We start from the raw sequence: 22,500 nt of genomic DNA on the forward strand, positions 1-22,500 counted from the left end.
AAAATAGATTGTGTTCAATAGCGGGAAAATCCTGCTTTTATTTACCCAAATATTTCAAAAAATGTTATTTCAGAGCTGTAATTTCAATACAGTACTCTGATACCGCAATATTTCTTCTTACAGTTATCAAGCTGTCAGAATCTAAAATCGCATGGTTTGTTTAAATGTTTGCCATAGTTTTTACACCAGATGCCCGTTCTGACAGAAACGACCAACAGTGGTTGGTCGAATTATGCCACCTGTACGAAAGGCACCAACATGTATCACTGCACCCACATATTATTTGGAAATACAGAATTTGTGTTTCATGTAAAAGGTACACTTCAAGAAATTTGAATATTGCGGAAACATAATTTTTGACTTATCTGTCGAATATTGTAAGTAAGTAAGTAAGTAAGTAACCTTCATTTGTAGAGCGCCTTTCCGGTAGTTTACAGATGATCAAAACCTCAAAAATATGATTCAATAAAAATAAATAAATAAATAAATAAATAGATACATACAAATAAATACATAAAAATAAATAAATACAAATACCAATAAATAAATAAAAATACAAATAAATACGCACGCACACACCTTTGTTTTTTTCCTGCTGTTTGTCATCTCGTTCACTACCGCTGCCGTGCTGACTGCAGGCAGAGTTGGCGCGGAAGGAGCCCTCGCGTACAAACGACGTGCGGCTGGCATCAAAAGATGCCGTCACGCCACACTCCTTCTCTCGACGCTGTTTCCTCTCCAAACAGGCAGCAAAGGCACAGCCCACTGCATGGCTGAGTCTCTCCCCCTAATGCAGCAGAAATTAAAAACACAAACGATCAAGATCCCTGATGTGTTGACTGGTCATTGGATTGCATCCGGTGTGATTCAACTGAGTCATACTTCCATATGCAATATAACCGCACATTGAGGATCAGATTAGATTGTAATGGTTTCACTTAGATCTTATTTGTTTAACTTTAAGATGCCCTGTGGAATTCATCCAATCAGATTACACTCTTTTTTTTTTCCAACAAATTGTCCCAATGTGGCACTCAAACAAACAACACAAGGTCGTCTAGTTAGGAATAAACAGACAGTGTGTGGTGGAAATCCTTGCACCATAGCTTTCAGTTTAATAGCATTTTTGTTACCCAGTTTTTGCTGTTTTTGTATTTACTTCGGTTGTATTTTTGTTTTTTTTGTTTTTTAATAATTTAATGTTCTCTAAACTCCATTATTGCTTTTGAGTATAACCTCTCACACACTGTAACCGTGGTTCCTATCAATACAAATACCACAAATTTTCACCTGTTTCGGTTTTTGAACGTCACTTTACACACGATCCAGAACAGTCACGTGAGAGTACACTGGAAAGGTTTGCACTTGCTGAATGGCTATTAAAAAAGGCTGATGGGGATTTTCTCCTCCATTCAAGTAACGGGTATGTTGAAAACTATCCCTGCTGAATTTGGGCAAGTGGCAGGCTGGTTACACTAAAAGACTCATTTCTTGACTCAAAGTTGGGTCAAATTGACCCAAGTAGAGGATCAGTCCATTTTTGACCCATAGTTGGGTTATTTTTGACCCAACTGTTTTTAGAGTGATTGTTAAAGTCACTGGCGAATGACACGTGTTCCTGCTGTTATTATTTCAGGCTATTTACAGATTGCATACAGCTAACAGTGTCCTGCTGACACAGCCGCATGAATCACGTTAGGATGTAGTGTACCACCTTGGTGGGAACGTGGCTATAAATGCAGCTACATAGTGGCACCATCTGTTATTATTTGTTTTCTGAGTTAAAAACAGGAGGAATCTATTTTCATTGTTCAAACTGATGATTTGAAACATGCCGTTTATTAGAGGAGAGGCAGAAGGAACAAATATATCTTAAAAGCCTTCAAAGACTTTTTTGCCTTTTGTCAAGGGAGATTTATAAAAGTAACAGACTAAAAACTTAAAGTAGCATTAAAAAGGATAATTGTTGCCTAAAATCAGACAGGCTGAGCAACAAAGAAGCTCGCAGTTGCCCTCACCGAGTCTTTGAGCGCCATGAAGCAGTGGCACATCCAACGTCTGGTGGTGCCGTCTCTGCAGATGTAGGAGAACGCCTTGTCATAATTTCGATCAGGAGCACAGAAGGAGACTTTCTCTATGGTCTGGTCCACGATCAGATCCTGGAAGAATGAAAAGAACATTTAGATATGATTGAGTGCAACGTACACGCAACAAGACCAACACATTTCTTTCCTTAGACATCAGTTTGACTAAGATGGGTTGAGAGTTACCATTGAAGAGCTGAGTGAACCGATCCAACACCTAACCCGCTATTTCCGAGCCTCCTTTTCAGTCCTACCTATAAAAGTGTGTAACAACAGACTGTTGACATTGGGCCCTCTTGAAATCTCTGGGATGTTTGCTCCACTCGCCTTTCCTTCTATGAAAGGTTTATTCAGCCTGCGTCAGTGCCTACAGAGGAGACTTGGAGGGGAGTATCGCTTTCTTGGTGTATATTTAGGGGCCCCGAGCTCACCTCGTTGACACTCCAAAAACAAGAAGGGAAGCACAACACAAGAGCCGAGAGGCAGATGAAAGGGACAAAGGAAGACAGAGGGGCTCACACAAGCATCCACTCGCATCCTTTTTGGCCTCAGAAAACAAAGAAAGGGGTGGAAGAGGAGAGAGCGAGAGAGGCTGAATGAGGACGGGGGAAGAGAAAGTGGATAAAGAGAAGAAAGAATAACGGGCCTTTCACTGCGGACAGTGAGTGAATGCAGGGGGCTGCTGGTACCAAGGTGAAAGGCAGTGCAGAGCAGAGCGTCTTCTTTTCAGACAACTGACCGTGGCCATGTGATGTCTGCTTTTCATTCAATGGGCAACAAACACGAGAGTGTCACCTCGGATTGATAGGACGCCTCAGTCAAGTGCGGGAAATACTCAAGAAAGGCAGTGTCTGATGTAGACACCATTTTGTGTGACTCCTAACAGCACGGAAGAACATAACAAGGTGACAAGACTGTGTCACATGTATTTACTATTTACAGGAAAAAAATGAACTTTGGGAAACAAAGTGGGCAGACAATTCAAAATCAACTTTAAATCAACTACATAATGTAGTAGAATGCAATTTTAAATTTACAAATCGTAAAGGCTGCATCTCAGTTGTCTAGTAGGCTATATTTTTTAGATATACATACGAATATGTTATGTATTTATATAGTATCTAGATAAATTCAGTGCTTCAGAAGTGCAGTCCACGTGCAGTCATTATTTCATAAAACATGCAAAGTTGAAGTGATAAAGCTACAGATTAGGTTGTATTATTGTAATCATCTTGACATACCATACCTCGTTAGTAGCCTGATTGTTCTCACCTGTTCCCTGCTCTATATAACTAGCTCCGTCTCTCAGCTCAACGCTAAAAGTCACTTTGGGAGTACTTTCCGGTCCTTTTCTGAACACGAACATGTACCTCAAAATTAACGTAAACCTGAACCTGTACCAACCTGATTTCTGTTTCTGCCTGCCGCCTGAACTTCTTTGTTAGTCCCTCCTGCCTTTTACACCTGATTACTGGCTTGGCATCCGGCTTGGAAATTTGACTGATTTGGATTGCGGACATCTCTAACTCCTGGCTACTCACTCACTGAGCACCTACAAATGGGAAATTGACTGTTTTTTTATGTTTATCTACACCAAATGGTGTCCAAAGTGCTTTACAAAGCCTCACGTTCACACATTCATATGTCTACTCTGAGCAAATTAAGGTTCAGTGTCTTGCTAAAGGACACTTCGACATGGTCACAAGTATTGAGGATCGAACCCACAACCTCCCACCTGGGAGACGACCACTCTACCACTGAGCCATGCCGCCACCTATATGATATATTCACTTGTCTGTCATAGTAATATTCTGACATAAAGGTCAAGGCTGACGGGGGTTAATACTTTCACAAGGCACTGTATTTCAAGTCCTCTTTCCTCATTGAAATGAATAGAAATGCCATTAACCTGTTCTAGCCTCCCCCAAAAAAACTGTTGCTTGGTTGAAATGAGATTTCATTTGCACAGCTGTACAGTTCCATTGCTCACTGGAGGACATATTTGCATCAGAGGATAAGGAGCAGAAACAGAGGTGGCGTTTTGAAGCCCTGCCAGCGGGGTTGTTGGCGACATGACGCGTGTGTGCGGGTGTATGTGTGATCTCCCAACAATATGAAAAGACGGAGCGTAAGGGGCTTCTCCATTGAACTCACTCTCTCCTTTATTGTGTGCAGCTTAGTGTGATCTACTTTCAAAGGAGTCCCCGGTGAGCTGCACTCACACAAGGAGGCCTTTCAGTCACCAGACATTCCTCAAGTGCAATTTGATGTCTGAGCTCCTCCTCCCACTAAGCACCCTTGGCAAGATGCTTGGACCAAGGCGAGCACAGAATGACGGAAGATATTTCACTTGAACACTGCGATTTTCACTTTACTGGGTAAATTTGCACATGCAACACCCCCAAAAAATCTTTACAATATATTCTATGCTGCCCTGTGTAAACATGGTCTTCTGATTAATATTGCATTTGTAGAATATGAATTAAGCAGCAAAATCAACCCATTTTTATCCATCTCCGGGGCAGTATGACAATTGCTCAGGACTCAGGTAACGACCAATCACAACTCTGCAAGCAAATGTCACATGATCAAACGCAGAAAACAGGTGAACCGTGATTATGAGATGGATCAAAACTCGTACATTTTGCTGCTTAATTTATAATCCACAAACACAATATCAATCACAATACCATGTGTAGCGGTGATGCATAGAAATACTATTGTAAAGAACATTTTTTTTTCAGGTTGATTTCCGCTTTAATGCTTAAGTTTTAATGGCTGTCAGAGTTGACTGTAAGGTCATGTTCTTTGTGAGTTAACAAACAAAAAAGATGAGACTAGATGAGTAAAACATTTATGAGTGACAACTTCAAAACATGCTTACCTTCGTTTTATCATCCACCACCCTGAGTCCGTCAGCTGAAACCCACAATACTGCCTTCACTGTCTTTTTCCCGCTCTGCAAGTACAAAGAAAAAGAAAAGAAAGGAAAAACAGTTCACTTGATTAATGAACTCATTATCACAGTGATGTAATCAAAAGCTATTCTTAGCATGTCAAGGCTGTCGCCATACTAATGATGTAAAGTTACATCACAGGGTGTGGGTGGACGAGTGGAGAGGAGCGCCAGGTAAAAATGTAGGCTCAACCTTATAACACACAGACCAACTCAGCTAAGGTTTAACCTTAAACTACTAAAACGATTCAGTGGAATTATGAGCGTGTGAGTCAGGGAAACAGAAAGAAAGAATTAAATAATTGCCTTTGAACCATTGTGCAGCAGCCTAGGACCTAGTTATTGCGTAATCCCACAGAGAGACATGAGAGCAGAATAAACAGGAAGCAATTCATGGAAGCAGGCGCTAAATGAGGAGGTGGGTGAGAGATTTATTAAGAGGAGACTCTCGAGAGTTTTTGCTGAAAAGTGTTGGAAAAGCAATACATAGTACAGTACAATATAATGTAATGTGCATTTCAAACACAATATTGTTTCATGGTTGTGGATCAGTAAAAATAAACTAATCAGACACAGCACGGCAATAAAACACTCTACAAGTACATTTCCAAACATGTCATCGTTCTATTTGTGTCAGCGTCTCTGAAAATACTCCCAATCCATGCCTCGTTCACTGCCATTGACGGCTATATACGTCAAAAATCCCTTTTAACTGGACTGGCAGTGAATGAGATACAAGTACAAGTCTTACAAGTCTTAGCCCCTCATCATATTTTCTGCTCTGCTGAGAGTTTGGAGGATCAGACTGATAAAAGGCAAAGCTAAGTAACTGCAGAGAGTTTTGAATGCCACTATGCGTGTGTAACTGTGTGTGTGCGCGTGTCATATACTCACAATTTTCAGCTTTTTCACCGCCTCCTCGCACACATGCATCCCTCTAGACTCCTCCACCTCCACCAAGCCCAGGTACTGCAGATCAAAGTGTGGATGTTATTTTGGAAGCCCATTTCATTGACTTCAATGCTTGTTCTAATAATTACACCGACCAAACAAAAATGATAAAAATGACCATGTGACCCATAAAGTGTTTCTATAGGTGTTATATTGTTTTGGTGCTAGTAATGATGACAAGACAGAAGCAGAATTGCAGTATTCTAATCTATAACCTGAAGAATTGTCGCATGTGCATGCAAGCTGTTTTCTGTCCATTTTTGCAGCTGCACGTGAACAGAATTTTTTTATATTAACATTGTCTCTATGAGAAGAGAGAACTTCCGTATTTTACTTCTACTTGATCTTGTGTAAATATAACCTCCTTCTCCCATCTGGTTTCTCTATTCCGGGCTTCTTCATTATGAGCCTCTTTTATCTGATATTGCATGACTCAGCCTCAGCTCATATGTCCTTGAGTCTCTTCATCCCTCTTCCATGTGCCCATCTCACCAACAGTCATTTCATCCTGCCTCCTCAAGCCATCACGCAATGTCTGTTATCGTTTATCCAGCTATTCTCTTCTTCTGGAGCAGAGGTTATCAGGTCAAGGGACCAATGCTTCTGTATATGTGATCAATTACAAAAGGATAACAGGCCTGTGGTTTTCACATTGACAAAATAATATGGACTGTTTTCCAGTGGTTAGTTGAAATTACTTTTATTACAGGCTAGCACAACCTCTCACGTTGAGATTTTGTTATGTGTAGATCATTTAGTTTCATTTGGCACATTCATGTTTTAGCTGTCTGCTATCATGCATCAATAATCAAATAAATAAAGAATTCAGTAAAGCCGCCTTTCGCTGTATTCATGACATATCTCAAAATGAATGAATACATCCTAACAGATTTGTTGGATGACCTTGAGTTACCTTTCAGAGTCATATTGTTGCATTGCACACAGCACTAAAATGTTTGATTGGATGCGCTGTGCACACACAAAAAAATGACTTTAGAAATAATTAATTTAAGCTTTCTAGACTTTACAGAGAAAAAAAGATGGATGCATAATCATACTGTTACATTAGATTTTCAGATCTATCTATTACATTTTCAGACCCTCCTAGGCATAATTGGGGGTATCAGATACAGATTTTGGGAATAAACTGACATATATTGCCTCAAAATTTTAAGTGAATAATTCCTATTCATCACATTGAGAAATAAATAAATCTGCAGCGATTGCACACAAAGAACAATTATTTAAAAGGGGAAGTAAAACGCCAAACAGATGGCTTTAAATTTCTTGAACTTCAATGAGAAGAAAACAGAAGTTATGGTCTTTGGTCCCAGCGGCTCTTCTCATCCTGCCGACTTGAGTCCTCTGGCACAGTATTTGAAGCCAACAGCCTCAAACCTGGGTGTCAAGATGGACAGTAACTTTAAACTGGACGAGCAAATTGCCGCTGTTCTCAAATCCAGCTTTTTTCATCTTAGACAGCTGGCTAAGGTCAAAAATCTCCTATCTCAGCAGCACTTAGAAATGGTAATCCATGTTTTTGTTACATCTCGGCTGGATTACTGTAATGCACTTTATTTTGGGATCAGCCAGACCTCCCTGCAGCGTCTCCAGCTTGTCCAAAATGCTACTGCTCGTCTCCTTACTGGTGCCCGGAAGAGGGAACACATAACCCCTATCCTGGCCTCTCTTCACTGGCTGCCCGTGAAATTTAGAATCCATTTTAAGATTCTTCTATTTGTTTTCAAATCTCTCAATGGTCTTGCCCCACCTTATCTTGCCTGCCCGGTGCCTCAGATCAGCAGACCAGACTCAATTGGAGGTACCGAGGGCTAAGCGGAGGCTTAGGGGAGATCGAGCCCTTGCTGTTGCCGGTCCCTCCCTTTGGAACGACCTACCACTAAATATTAGGCAGTCCCCCTCGTTATCCTCTTTTAAAAGACGTCTTAAAACACATCTGTATTCTTTGGCTTTTGGCGCAACATGAGACTTATTCTTGGTGTTTTGTGGTTTAGTCTACTTATTTATGTATTTATTTATCTCTTTATTCACTACTTATTTGTTCACTGATGTATAATGTATTTACTTGTAAAAAAAAAAAAAAAAAAAAAAAAAAACCTGTATTCACACTTCAAAATGTTTGCTTTGTTCTTGTTTACTGCAAAACTGATGTTTATGTACAGCACTTTGTATAGAGCAACGCCTGTTCTTAAAGCGCTTTATAAATAAAGTTGAATTGAGTTGAGTTGAGTTGATGTGAAATAATAATCTTAATGGTGGCTGTCAGCGATACTGTGCAACGATATCCGAAAATCAAGACTCGTGTTGGCTTACCCGTACAGAGAAGTTACATTTGCCCTTGCGTACAGCCTCCTCGTCCGCCTGCCACTGATGCGGTCTGCTGGCCTCGGGTACATAGGTGGGCTTCTTCCTCCTCAGGCTCTGACGAAGCTTGTTCATCTCCGGGGTCACGTGCTCGCTGGTACTGTTGACATACAGAAGGAAACTACTTCATTTTCTGCTTAAAACACTTTAAGTTGACTATTTGTAATGTGCACAGAAGAGAAAATGAAGATAGTGCGGAAAAAAAAAAAGACAATTGTGTTCACATTAAAACTATTTCTGATACCTTAACTACCTTATCTAGTAGCTGAATGAACGGGGCAAGTGTTAGAAGTAGTTTTCAGTTCTTTAACATACCTACTTGACAATGTCAATCAAAACAGTATTATTTGTATGGTTCCGTTTAAGGTTGCAGCATTTCCTAAACATTCTCTAAACGGTCTTGATGGTCTTTCTTGTCACTAGGAACGTGAATTCAACATTCGCTAGCATCACAAATGTTCATCCCTGTGTCATACAGGCTTAAAAAGTAAAAGCAGATTTTTATTCAGCCCTTGTATTGATCTCACCATCTTGTATGTGTACTATAAGTGGTTGAAATGAACAGCAAAACTAGGAAATGTTTTCATCATTCAGACTGTGCATATCCTAACTGACACAAACATTCGTCCATCCATCAATTCACTGGTCTATAAATACTGTTGTGTCTGTGCTGTCTAATTAGCGCACTCAGCCTCTGTGCTCTGTAAGGCGATGCTAATTTCCCTGCACAACGAAACATGACAACATCCAAACGTAGGTTGCTTAAAAGGATAATTACTGTTTTCATTCCTGCACTGTCACATTTGCCACAGGAGAGTGTTGCATCGGAAAGAATTGAGATTATCTCGCGTAAAGCTAAATTATAATGGTTCTTTGCAGCATCACAGTTACAGAATGTATACATTGCTTCTATGTCTGTATTTTTTTTTATGCCATAGCTATGAGACAGCACAGTGGATATTGTCAAATCACATTCAGAAGCCTACAGGTGACTTGCCATGATGAAAAATTAATCAATTTGTTCTTTGGTCACAGAGAAGCTAAACATTGTCATCCATCTGTCTGTCAGTTCATTTATGTCACATCTAGAGTTAAAAAAAATCAAAGAGGCACATTTTTCTTACCGTCTGGTTGCCCCAGAAAGTGGCATGATTGCTACAACCGGGTGTGAAATTGCACATCCTCGACACTGAAGGCATATAATGTCCATAAAGTAAGCATAAAATCTGTCGACTGAAGAGAAGAGAAAGCTCCCTCTGCCTGACACGTGGGTCAGGGTGCGCGCTGAAATATATATCCACACTCGGGCACATCACTTCGAATAATCCCTGCTGCAGCCGTGGTAATGACTGGCGTGCCGGAAGCATGCGTAAATTTACACTCGTTCTCACCTCACAGGCGTGTGTGTAATGTGGATTACTGATATGCCGCGGCTGCAAAACAGCTTGAGTGGCATTACTCATTCCTGGCATGTGAGTGAGACATGCGCTCTGTGCCAAAAATGGACGCACACAGACATACACACCCTCATTGTGCACACATGCTGTCGCTTGTGCCATTCATTTCTGGGAACAACACCAAGCACCCACGTGTGTTAAATGAAGTAGGGTGAAACAGAAAGGAGGGGCTAGATGGCAAAGTCCCACAGAAGTGATGAGATGTAGAGGATGCACGGTGGTGAATAGATTACCATTGCATGTACACTAAACTATAAAAAGAGATGTACAAGAGGTGACGAGAAGCTAAACCAGATGGCGCGTGAAGAAATCAAATTGAGGATGGAATGTCCAGTTCTTCATATTGACATCTCACATGTACATACCAATGAAGGAAGTAGAGATGTTCAGACCCTTTGCTGAGTTTGTGACAGCTAAAGATGAACATATTAACGTTGGTCGTGCACACTGTACTGTAGATACGTTTTATATATACCATAAAATACCAAAAATTGAAGAAACATTCGGAGTCGCATCATGTTACAATCAATCTTAAGGTAGTATCTCACTGAGCAGCGATTGCCAGTCATCAGTGTTTTTTTAATGGTTGCAAACAGTTGCTAAGACGTTTGCAAACTGTTTTAATGGTAGCAGTTTTTCTTATTGGCAAGAAAATTTGTAATTTAACTGAGTTAGTTTTAAAATTAAGTAATCAGTAGAATAACCAAGTTACCTTTAAACTTCTCAAGCAATCAGTAAAATAACTGCTACTTTTTCAAGGTAATAGTAGCAACACTGATAACACACATGACAGCTTGCTTAAAATGATAGTTAGCTTAAAAATCCAAAAAACAAGCCAACTTCAGATACTAAAAAAGACAACAAAACAAAGATCAGGCTGACCACATAAGGCCGGCCGGCAGCACCAAAGGAACAACAATTCTCATTTTTAGATTTTTAAGTTCCAGTTAAAGGTGGATTCACTGATTTTCTCGAAAAGTGGAAGCCAAACATCTGTTTGTCACGTTTAAAAAACTGCGCATGCGTAAGACCATCCTACCAACTCTCCTGCTCGTCCAGGGGAAACGCCTCTCAAATGTTGCTAACGTGCGAGCTCATCTTCATCATCATCATCTTCATCAGTCCCTGCGGCCGGCCTCGCTTCATACGGCTGTCCTCTTGCGGCTCTCAGCTATTTTCAAAGTACGCGCTCAGCTCGGCGGAGCTACAACGATGAATGGCCGAATCCGAAGCTCACTACACGAAGCTAGCTACATGCTACAAACACTCGAAGTGCGCATGCTCAGCTCGGAACGAGCACGCATGACGTTGTTACGCAGATTGATTGACAGGATCGAGAAACAATCGTTAAGATGATCCACCCGGAAGACGCGGCAACAAAAAAAAAAAAATACTTGAATCCACGTTATGTATTTGTGCAAGCCAAGAGTTCAAAGTAGACAGTAGAGCCACACAGTAGTTAAAGAAGCTCACATTCATTTTTTCGGAGCATCACGTTACAAAATGAGGAACAACGTTGGAGTAAACAGCATTTAAGAGAAAGTCGCTGGAGACCGGCCCATCAAGGCGGAGACATTACTGAGCGCGTAACTTGTAAATGATTTCCATAGTTGCGACCTCACCCTGTCAACAAGAACCATATGCATATGCACAACTTTTTGAAGCTGTGAAAGCTTACATAGCCTACACTGAAGCAAGTCCAAATGAAGACTGTTTATAGTCATAAAGTCATCAGCACCTCTGAGTAGACTACACAAATCATTGGCTTAATGCCAAAACAAAGCAGCAATTTCCCATCCAAACATCTGCAATACATTAGTACACTGACGACAGTGATGTGATATTTTGGAGAACGTGAAGCTGGTGGGCCTCACAACAGCCAACAAAACAACCAATCAACAAGACATCATATACAGTAAAGATGATGTGAAATCTCATTCCAATCATGCATCCATTTTGTGATCCTGCTCAAGGTCAGATTTTGTTACCAGTGAGCACATGAAGTGGAAATTTAATCGATTTCTTCTCAGACTCAAGGTACATACATGTAAAGTATGAACTAGCTTGTCTATGTGTGTGCATTTCATTTTGTATAATCTGTGCTAAAACAGCATGACCTCATGTCTTCCCAGCTGTGTTTAGTTGTTACCAGATGGGAATCTGATTGGTATCTTTGGCTGGACTCTCTTCTCCTTCTCGCTCGCTCACACACACCCACGGACACTGAATTTCTCCAGAATTCAGATGTTTTCTGTTCAACAGCAGCTCCAAAATGTTGGCAAAATGTGACATACTCCTCCCTCATACTTCTTCTAAACCACATGGTAGTTAAACCCACCTCATATCATAAGCAAGAAGGAAGAGACACGTAAATTATGTCTGTTTGTCAGTGCACGTGTAATGTTGAATATCAGTCAGAATAACATTATACCAAAAAAAACAAAAAACAAACAAGGGATGAAATATGCTGCCATCCAAGGAATATCTTTTTTCAGGGACTTCCCTGCTAATTTCAGCAAGACAATGCCAAGCCACATTCTACACGTGTTACATCACTGTGGCTTCATCGTAAAAAAGCTCGAGTATTAGATTGGCCTGCCAGCAGTCCAGACCTGTCTCCTCACTGAAAATGTAAGATTACGGAGCTAAAAATACAACAATGGAGGCCCAGGACTGACTTGTACATCAAGCAGGAAATCATCAATTTCAAAATGAATATTTTTTTGGCGGCGGGGAGTTAATCAGTTTTAACACTAAATATCTTGTCTTTGTATTGTATTGAATTTAATATACTACAAAACTAATAATGACTTTAAAGTCAGCTGGTCTATATTTTACTGTATAAGATTACAGAGTGGAAGTGGAGCTAATTTGTGACGTATTCCGTATAAAAGACAGGCGTCGATAGATAGCTATAGCTCGATAGCTAGATAGCTAGAGTTTTATCCAGAATTTTAAGTGCTTGTTTATTAGACATAGTAACATGTTTAGAGAATTACAATTTGTAGTTGCCCAGGTGAGTATAATGAAAGCAATTAATATGATATATTATAACAGAAATCATATACATTTGGGCAGCTTCTGTTGACATAATGCCTAAAATTTGTGAGTGAAAATTTGAGGATTATATTTACTTTATCAACGTGATGTTTGAAAGTGAGAGTGACATCGAACATAATGTCCAAATATTTATATTCATGTTTAATTTGGATTTTCTGTCCAGAAATAAAAATGTCAGGGACTGTGTGATTTACTTGTTTTCATTAAAAAAAAAAAAAGCATTGTACTGTATCAGTTTTGAATGAGTTTAGTTGAAAGTGACATTTACTCAGCCAGTTTGAAATGTTTATCTTTACCTTTGTAATGTGTGTAGCAGCCTCTGAATTATATCCACACTTCACAAAAATCATTATTATCTGTGTAAATAATGACCTTACAACCTTGCCACACAGATGGTAGACCATTTACGTAAAGACAAAACAGAATTGGACCAAGAATTGAGCCCTGTGGAATACCTGTGACAAGATTTTTAAAAGTAGATTTCGTATTATGTATTGTAACACACTGAAATGGGTTAGTGAGCAATAGAAGTTAATTGGGAAATTTTAAATGTATCAAATTTAGCCTGGAGAACAGTATCAAATGCTAAGTTTATGATTCAGCAATCATTATAATAACAATGCATGAACTTTCACTGGATAAAACTGATTTTTACAAATGAAACACTTTTGTTTCTTAATGAATAGCACAAATCCAAACCCATACTACCTACCTACCAAACCTACTTGTCAAATCCCTTCCACCCACTAATCACAGGCCCAAATATGATCTCCGACATCAAGCTTTCATTTAGAGCAATACTTAACACTCTGACATGAAGGATTGACTCCAAATGCAATGCCGTACTCTCCCATGGAGGGGAGGAAACACAACAACAAACTGAAGCAATAATAAATGCATTCCAGACACTAAACAAGAAACCCACAAAGAATTCCAAAGTAATCAAAAGCATAAACTCTAAACATGCCATTATAACAAGTAAGCATAACAATAACCAACAAAGTCAGTGAAACATCCAAAGAAAAATGTATATTAATCAGAATCTGACTCCAATCTGTAACATGAGCTGTGTGCATGAACCTCTGCAGCGAAGCACAAGCACGAGATACACTAATGCTCTATTTTGTCTATGACTATTTATTCAGGGTTAACATAAAAATATGACAAGTATATTTTGAATGAGATCCTCTAACATGTATCAAATGGGCAGAGAACAGACCTGAAGCAAAGACAAGCACATCATCCACTCATTCTTACACACACACGAGCACGCATACACCTGACCCAGTTTCTGGGGCCTGCAGACTTCAACTGACACTGAGTAACCCGGATAAGGACACTACAATTCATGCAAAGCTTCTGTCAGTCATTCTATCAAGCTCCCTTTGTCCCTGTGTCTGTATGACTAAATAAATAAATAAATAAATTACTAAAAGTGAAAATAAAAATGAATATAAAAAAATATATAATTCGAAAATTCTATCTAAAAAATAAATATAAATGGAAATAAATCCGCTTTTATTTTCACTTTTAGTCATTTATTTAGTCAGTTATTTATTTTGAATTTTGGCAGTTTTGGGCCGTACGGCCAAGTGGAAATGTTATTCAAATGCGGGGGCGGTCCTAAGCGTGTCTTGGGTTGGACTCCGCCGTTGCAAACTGCCTGCCATTGGTCGAATGAGCAGCTCGGTGAACAAGGAAGTCTCGCCGGCTTGCAATGGAGAGCTCCAAGCAATGGACGACGATCGTGTCCACTGTCACCTCAACCTGCGACTTGAGTTGTTAGACAACAAGTGAGAGCAAACAGTGGACAAGATGGTCGTAACATTTCGACTTGGCAGTACGGCCTAAAACTGCCAAAATTCAAAATAAACAAATGACTAAATAAATAAATGACTAAATAAATTAATTAATTGATACATAAATAGACTGAATAAATAAATAAATAAATTGATAAATAAATTAATTAATAACTTAATAGATAAATAAATGACTAAATAAATAAATAAATAAATAAATAGATAGATAAATGACTAAATAAATAAAAAAATGACCAAAGAAATGACTAAAGAAATAAATGATTAAATAAATAAATGACAAAAAGTGACAATAAAAACTGATTTATTTCCATTTATATATTTGTACATATATATATATATATATATATATATATATATATATATATATATATTTATATATATATATATATATATATATATATAAATTTCGAATTATATTTTTTTATATTCATATTTATTCTCACTTTTAGTCATTTATTTATTTTGAATTTTGGCAGTTTTGGTCCTCCATATATTTATTGCTTGTGCGTGTGTGCAGGCATGTGAATGCGTGTGCGGGTGTATGTGAAAGAAGTTTCAGGCTACATGCTAATCATAGGCAGATCAACATACCTTACGGGAAATAACTGTATTGGCAAGATCAACTGAAAGACTTATTGCACAAATACCACAAGTGGACATACAGTAGAAACCTGCCAAAACATTGCCACGCTAAAGAGTGCATCAAATTTTAGTTTCAGCTTGATTTTGTGGATTCAATTGAAGAATGCAGGAAACAAATTAAAATAAAAATGACTCTTAACAGTACTGGCGAAGTGTTAAAATCCTATAAAATAATTCAGCCCGAAGTAGGACAGTGTCCTAAAAACAATACCGCAGGACAAAATGCGCTCTGTAATCATCAGTCTCTGAAAGAGCCAGACAGTCGTGTCACTCTGAACATTTCCAGGTCAATATCATTGCTGCGCAGTCCCACAAATCACTCAGTCACAATCCCCAATTGCTCTCTAGCAACAGCACAATGAGATCAGGGGAGTGTATTACAGTAGGTGTGTGCGCGAGAGTGTGCGGCTGACTGATTGAAAGTGACAACTGAAGCAGAGCCATGTGCCCAACCATCAGCCTGGCATCCAATCCGACTGCTCCCGCTGTCAGTCTCCATTTCTCTCTCGCGCACACAACAAGCATAGTGTCCTTCCTCACTCCCGTCAATATCATGTTTCACAAGAGTTGTTGGGGGTGGTAAGGTATTTAAAGAAAGCTCACCTAAGTCTATTAGCAGGTGGTCATCTTACATAACAAGCGTTAAATCTTCCCTTAGTCACTAAAGCTGTAATGCATTTTGGAAATGTGGAACATCAACACATAGACCTGGCTGAAAGGTACACACCCAAAATAATTAATGATCGGCCGATAGGGTTTTTTTTGTTGTTGTTTTTTTCCCATGGTCGATATTGATACCGATTATTAATAGTCAACGTGGCCAATAACCTATATTTCAAGCCCATATTTATTTGAAGTAACAGTGAGAAGCATGTTTGTTAAAACAACTTTTCAAGACTTTGAAGGTTTTCCTTTTAATTTTGAACCATATAAGGAATTAACAGCTATGTTTAAAAATTATAACAAAAGTGCAGGGAGCTGTCAGTATCATCAGCTGTTAAGCTAAATTAAAAATGAAAGCAAAAGCTACCTAAGATTTTCTACTGTAAATAACATTTTCCAAAATTTCAACATAATTTCTTAATTTTTTCATTTTTTTTTTTTAATTTTCAAAATAAAAAATGTATAGCGTTCCCAGTATCACCATCATCTATTATCAAGTGGATATTTAAATAAATACATAAATGAAAAGTTCCGCGCATCTTACTGAGTGAGAAATTCATATGAATATAGCTTATTTTGGGTTTTCGTCAGGGTTCGTAAAGGTTTCAAAAGATCTCTTAGCAGACAGTCAAAAATGGTCTGAACATGTTCAAAATTTCTTTTGGAGAGAGACAATTCAGCGCCATTTTCCTCCTCCTCATTTCCTTCTTGCTTATCACTGTGAAACGCTGGCATTCAAACAAAAGGAGTTATTTTCACTCCCAGACAAGACTGCATGTTTGAAATGCTCTCTTCAAAAGAAGTGTTCTCAACTAGATGCTAGTCTTCAATACAAAGTTGGACTTGTTGTTCGCAGTGAAATGAATGATGACATCCCACTAACAGATGTACTTTTTATCATATTATTGAGTAAGAGATGCTGAGTTATTTCTTGTCCATTCCTGTAGTATTAATTTAACTCTACTGAGTAAGATAAAAATGTACTCTCTCACTGTAGTAAATACAGTGATACCTCAGCTCACGAACATAATTGGTTCCCAGAAAGTGTGTGTGAGGCGAAAAGTTTGTCTTCCGAACATTTATTTCCCATAAGAAACCATTAAAATGAGAATAATCCGTTCCCAGGTGCCTATAAAACATAATTTTCTACTAAATAAGCCTTAAAACTACACAAAAATATACCTTATTTTATGTATAATAAATGTGCTATTGTATTGTAATTAAAGAAATAAATTGTACTGTATAATAAAGTCGTTTTATTTTACTTTGTGATGGTAGTTCTTAAGGATGGTAGCAATGGTAGACTTACTTCATTCGCGAGCGTTTCACCGCGTAGAGTGTTTATGGAACGGTTGCCGTTCATTCGCGCTTTCGTGCTCACCGGAGCGGAGGAGGCGTGTCCCTTGGTGAACAAGGAAGTGGAGCACTTTAGCGAGTCAACAAAAAGTGAGCACCGCCAACTACTTTCACCTCTTTCCTGGGACTAAACAGCCGTGGCACGATTTTCTCCTTTTTTGAGGTACGTGATAGCACTTTCGCTTTTTTTAGTGGCGCGAACTCCATTGACTACAATGCAAACGCGCCGCCGAATCGCCGTCCCTCGCTGGTAAGCATTAGGCTTAACACTAGCCTGTGGTGGGGTCTTTTTCGGTCCCATAATAGCAAAAGTACACTCAATATGGTCCAAAATGTCTATCAAACATAAACGGCGTCCGCACTAAAAGAAAGGGGGTGACGAACTGGGACGCCGTGAACGTGCGTCAGCTTCTCGTGGCCGCCACCGTGGTGCTGTTCGACCGCGTGGTTTGGTTCGTCCGCCGAAAACTAGTTCGTCAGCAGAGACTATATGCTCGCGAATTTAATGTTCGTGAGGCGAAAAGTTCGTGAGCTTAAGCGTTCGTCAGCCGAGGTATCACTGTATTTAACTATTCTAAGTGGTGGGTTTAATTATGGAGAGTGTGGAGCTAAACAAACTAAAAAAAAAAAGTGTTAAAAATCAACTCTGTAGGAGTCAATTCGGCACTGGACCTACTGCTGTAACACTTTCTGTATGACATAACAGTTGTTTGTTTGTATTGTAATGTACTTTTCATTCAACTCATGACAAATATAAATGTAAAAAATAAGGACAATGACAAAGCAAAGCAGTCAATACAAACTACGAAAAGGGAATCAACTGTAACTCTGACTGACTGCAATAAAAACGGAGCTAAGTGTTGTCATTGAAGTGGGGATCAAAGAAAGATTATTTTTGATAAATAAATCAACACCAACAAAGTGAACTCTTTAAACGGTTAAGTGTTTGATCTTTCTACAAAAACGACTCTTATAAAGGAAAAATGTGGAGCTCGACAGAAAGGTTTACAGTCTTGTAGATGCATGAATGGGCTCGCTTATCAGTAGTCAGGTGCAAGCAGAAAGCTAACTGTATATATTATCATGCTTCTCCAGGCTTAACACTCCACTTTGACATTGCCCCGCCTGTCATTGTTTCATTTCCCACCCACTTCAGTAGAGCATGGGAGTGTTTGAATCGGTGTTCTTTAGTCTACATTTGTTATGTTCTGGGGTTGGATCCCAAAAGATGCAGACAAATAAGATTTTAACTCTTTATTCGCATAAAATCTAGACGCAAAACTAACTTGGGCTGTGGAGGTGCACCGAGGAACAGAGTTAATAATCCGACAAAGACACACACTTCTCAGAAGCTACCACAGACAGTGAATCGATCTGATTGGTGGTGACTAAGTAAAGGATTAAAGATTGACATCACATAGCTCCTGACATCACCGAGCTGTCACATAGCTTAAAACCAGTTGAAGCTAGATGCTGTTACATCAATTCAAAACATACACTTGACCTCACGGTCATGAACCCAAACCCTGGCGTGCCCCAGACATGACAACATTAAACTGATGAAAAACACATGATTATCATACATGTTTTTTGTTTTTTTTTGTTTTTTGTATGTGGTGCACAAAAGAGATATACTTGCATATTAATGTGCAGTAGTAACTATCCAAAATTATCTGTACTTGCTCTTGTAGCAGTAGTAAGTTAAATACATGCAAGAGCCAAACCAGCCTAATGTGCGTTTACGTTCACATGTGCATCCTAGATAATATCTGTGCTATTGTCTATGTTCATGCATGTGCTGTAGAAGTGACGGAAATGGGTGTGCTAGAGAAAGCTAACAAAGACATTGTGCAGCCAGGCATGAAGGGGAGCAATGGAGTGCCCTCCACTATCATATTGTCATGATGTGCTCCCACTTTGTATTTCCTCTCCTATCAGTGTAGATCATGTGCCAGCCTATAATCGCTAGCAAGTTTTTGACATGCACAAATTGAGATAAGGCACACAGTATATCAATAAACATAGCCAAAGAATTGAGAAGAAATCACCTTATAGTTACATAAAAATGTATTACTTCTTAAAATGGGTAAGCCAGCAAAGAAATCAAACCCTGTTTTGATGGAGGTGCTCTAACACACATCATGCGAGGCCAAAAAAAAAAAAAAAAAAAAAAGGAGAGAAAAATCACTTCTTAGTTGTGCTTCTTTACTACTAACAGCTTGTGCAGTCAACCTTTTGCTATTTACTGATGTGTGCAAATGCCAAAGGATATGTTATTACTTGTGGTACGTGCTTATTGTATAGAAAGCATAGTTGTTTACTCAGCACACCACAGAATAAAAATGTCACAAAAAGTATGAATACTGAATTAATTCTGATCTCGACTCTATTTACTCACACACTGACTAACTGTGTGAAATCTGGTCCTGCTTAATTGAAAATAAAGTTGATAAATTCAGAGGAAGTTTGACTCAATCTCTTGTGTTAAAAGTGAGAGTTTTTATTTTATCTTCTGAGATGGAAGTGCTGTTATACATCATTTATTTTACTGTTAAAACAACTCAGCAGGTTTCTACATTAGCCCTTGGTATTTATGATACAGCTAGCTAGCTAGCTCCCTCGCTTTTAGGCAATCAAAATGCTATTCCCTTTTCATCCCTTTAAAGATTTTTATTCAAAGACTTTAATTTCTTTACGGTTAAAATTGTCTAAACAAATCATGTTAATTGATTTAAACTTTACACTTGGGCTTATAATTCATATTACTAATACTCTATAACATTGACATGCGTCATATTAAACTGCAATTTACAACTTCTTTGTATCTGGTAATCAACGTTTCACTTTAATGACTGAATGACAGCTGAGGTCTGTCTGATAGACTCCGACCCCTCCCCCCTCCCCTCCCACCCCCATTTTCAATTATAATATAATTGTTTTCGATTTTGAACTGGGTGACAATATTTGTACTTTTTAAAAATGAACAAAACAATACTATTTGATTTATTTTGAAAGCATTGGCAATGGAGGGGGCACCATAAGAAATCTCGCCTCGAGCACCAGGTTGGGTCGGGCTGGTTGTCCATGTGCACAGTCCAAGGTCCATAAAACCAATGAATTAGTTTGGTGAGGAAGAACTCACACTGAACATAAGATGAAGCAGAACAAAGATAGTGATCCATCTCATTTAACACATCACAATCACAGTGGAGGCTGGCCTGTTATTGCTATATCGCACCCACTAAGCTGCAAGCTGTAACACTCAGCCTCAGCAGTGGGTGAGACTGAAAGTCACTTGAAACGCGCTGAGAAAACTCAAAGAAGTCAAGAAGAGGGCTCGCTGTTTAATATGCATTCATAAACTGAGTAATCTATGAATCTAACTGACTTTTATTTTGGAGGTGCCGCGGGAAGCGTTTCACGATGTGTCTCATTCACAATGAACATGTTAGCATTTAGCAGGAGTCCATGTCCCTAACCTGGAACTTATTTGGGTTTTGACAAAACTGAAGTTGGTCAAAATAAGATTGTTAAGAGATGTGCCGAAAAACAGTTGACATAAGGAGCAAGTCGCTGACAATTTGGTTTCATCAAGAACCATTACGGGATTTCACAACTCCACAAACGCCAAGACAGTTAAAGAAAAGATACTTCGTAGAAACACAATCGTGAAACACTCACCTTGTGTAATTAACCGCAACAATAATTATACTTCTCTTAACCGTCTGTGCTGGGACTGTCCACAAATGACGTATATCAGGGTGACAAATGTGCCACAAATGACATATCAAGTTTTTATTTATGTATTTATTTTAGAGATAGACCGATATGCTTTTTTCAGGGCCGATACCGATTCCGATTATCGGTAGTCAAGGAGGCAGATAACCGATATTTGAAGCCGATATTCATTTGCAGTAAAAGTTAAAATGTTGGCACCAAATTTTTGAATAATGCAAACCCTAACCGTTCTTTACAATGGATTCTCACACTACACTTTTCATTTTACATCCTTCTATCTGCAATAAGACGTTGGTGGCGGGGGGAGTTAAATGTGGGGGCCAATGTGACATTACCTTTTATAGCATTTGGGATACTTGTAGTTTTATTCTATAAATGTTATATTTTTATATTTTGAAGTAATAGGAGGAACCCTGTCATTCAAAATGTGCATCAGCTGTGCCATTACTTATTACTACAGCAAAAAAAAATAAAAAAAATTCCATGAGAAAAACTATTCATCCCTGAACACCATACAGTTCTTGTAGACCTTATTATAATTATTGTTATTGTTACCATATAGACAGTTTTGATAAGCTGAGGATCTTAAATCGAGAACAGCAATATCATGCTACTCCTCTCTACAAGAGAACTGTCAAAAGACACTTCATCATGTAGTTTACTGCCACTTAGGATGCCCCAATCAACGCAGAAAAAGGTAGAGTAAAATAACTTGGTTATAATAATAGTAAGAATAACTTGGTTAAACAGACATTGTTGCGGTGGACCGCTGCCACTTTCTGCTGTTTAATGTGTTTTACACTTATAGACACGTGTGTGTATATGGGCACTATTCTCTCACTACTGTACTGTACTGTATCACTTAATGGCACAGATGTACTTGTCTAAATAATAACTAGGCTGCTACATTGCTAATTCACATTAACAAGCACTATCTTAGCTGTCCACATGAATAGTTACTAACACACGAGAAAGTTATACAACACACCAAACATGAGCTCATTATTCAAAGTATGATGCACGTAACGAAATTACATCACTGAACATTAATTGCAGCCGACTACGGCCGTAGATGTTACATATTAGTGGCATCGATTGAGAGGATAATGTCCCAAATGACGGCAGACATGACGTGAAAAGAGAGACAAAACGAGCAAATAAGCACACTATACTTTAGTGCACTTCTCTACTAATGCCAAACATACGGAAGAGAACACGTTCGTGTAGTTAAACGGTGTTTGAGACACTTAATTAGTTACGGAGCGGACTTTAACGAGGTGCACAACGAGCTGTCAATCAAATCGACGTCGAAGCTTAAGGCACACAATGGCAAACCAGTGCGACAAATAAACACAATATAAAGTAACTAAACGCTATTTAGTGTCACT

At 38.8% G+C, this 22,500-nt stretch overlaps 1 protein-coding gene across 8 annotated transcripts in view; it reads right to left on the reverse strand.

Moving 5' to 3' along the window:
* Positions 1-22,500, reverse strand: part of numbl (NUMB like endocytic adaptor protein) — a 63,444-nt gene that overhangs the window by 8,142 nt on the left and 32,802 nt on the right. For 6 of the 8 annotated variants that reach the window (XM_077541608.1, XM_077541613.1, XM_077541612.1 and 3 more), the window contains 5 exons: positions 8,326-8,476; positions 5,935-6,009; positions 4,969-5,043; positions 2,019-2,159; positions 580-787 (listed from right to left, as the gene is read on the reverse strand). In XM_077541608.1, coding sequence (XP_077397734.1) covers positions 580-787; positions 2,019-2,159; positions 4,969-5,043; positions 5,935-6,009; positions 8,326-8,476 — 650 coding nt within the window. Of the gene's footprint in view, positions 1-579; positions 788-2,018; positions 2,160-4,968; positions 5,044-5,934; positions 6,010-8,325; positions 8,477-9,500; positions 9,693-22,500 lie in introns of those variants that run through there. The other 2 variants (XM_077541606.1, XM_077541607.1) reach the window with 2 other exon arrangements.

The sequence above is a fragment of the Festucalex cinctus genome, chromosome 13 (genome assembly GCF_051991245.1).
Source record: "Festucalex cinctus isolate MCC-2025b chromosome 13, RoL_Fcin_1.0, whole genome shotgun sequence".
NCBI classification, from domain to species: Eukaryota; Metazoa; Chordata; class Actinopteri; order Syngnathiformes; family Syngnathidae; genus Festucalex; species Festucalex cinctus.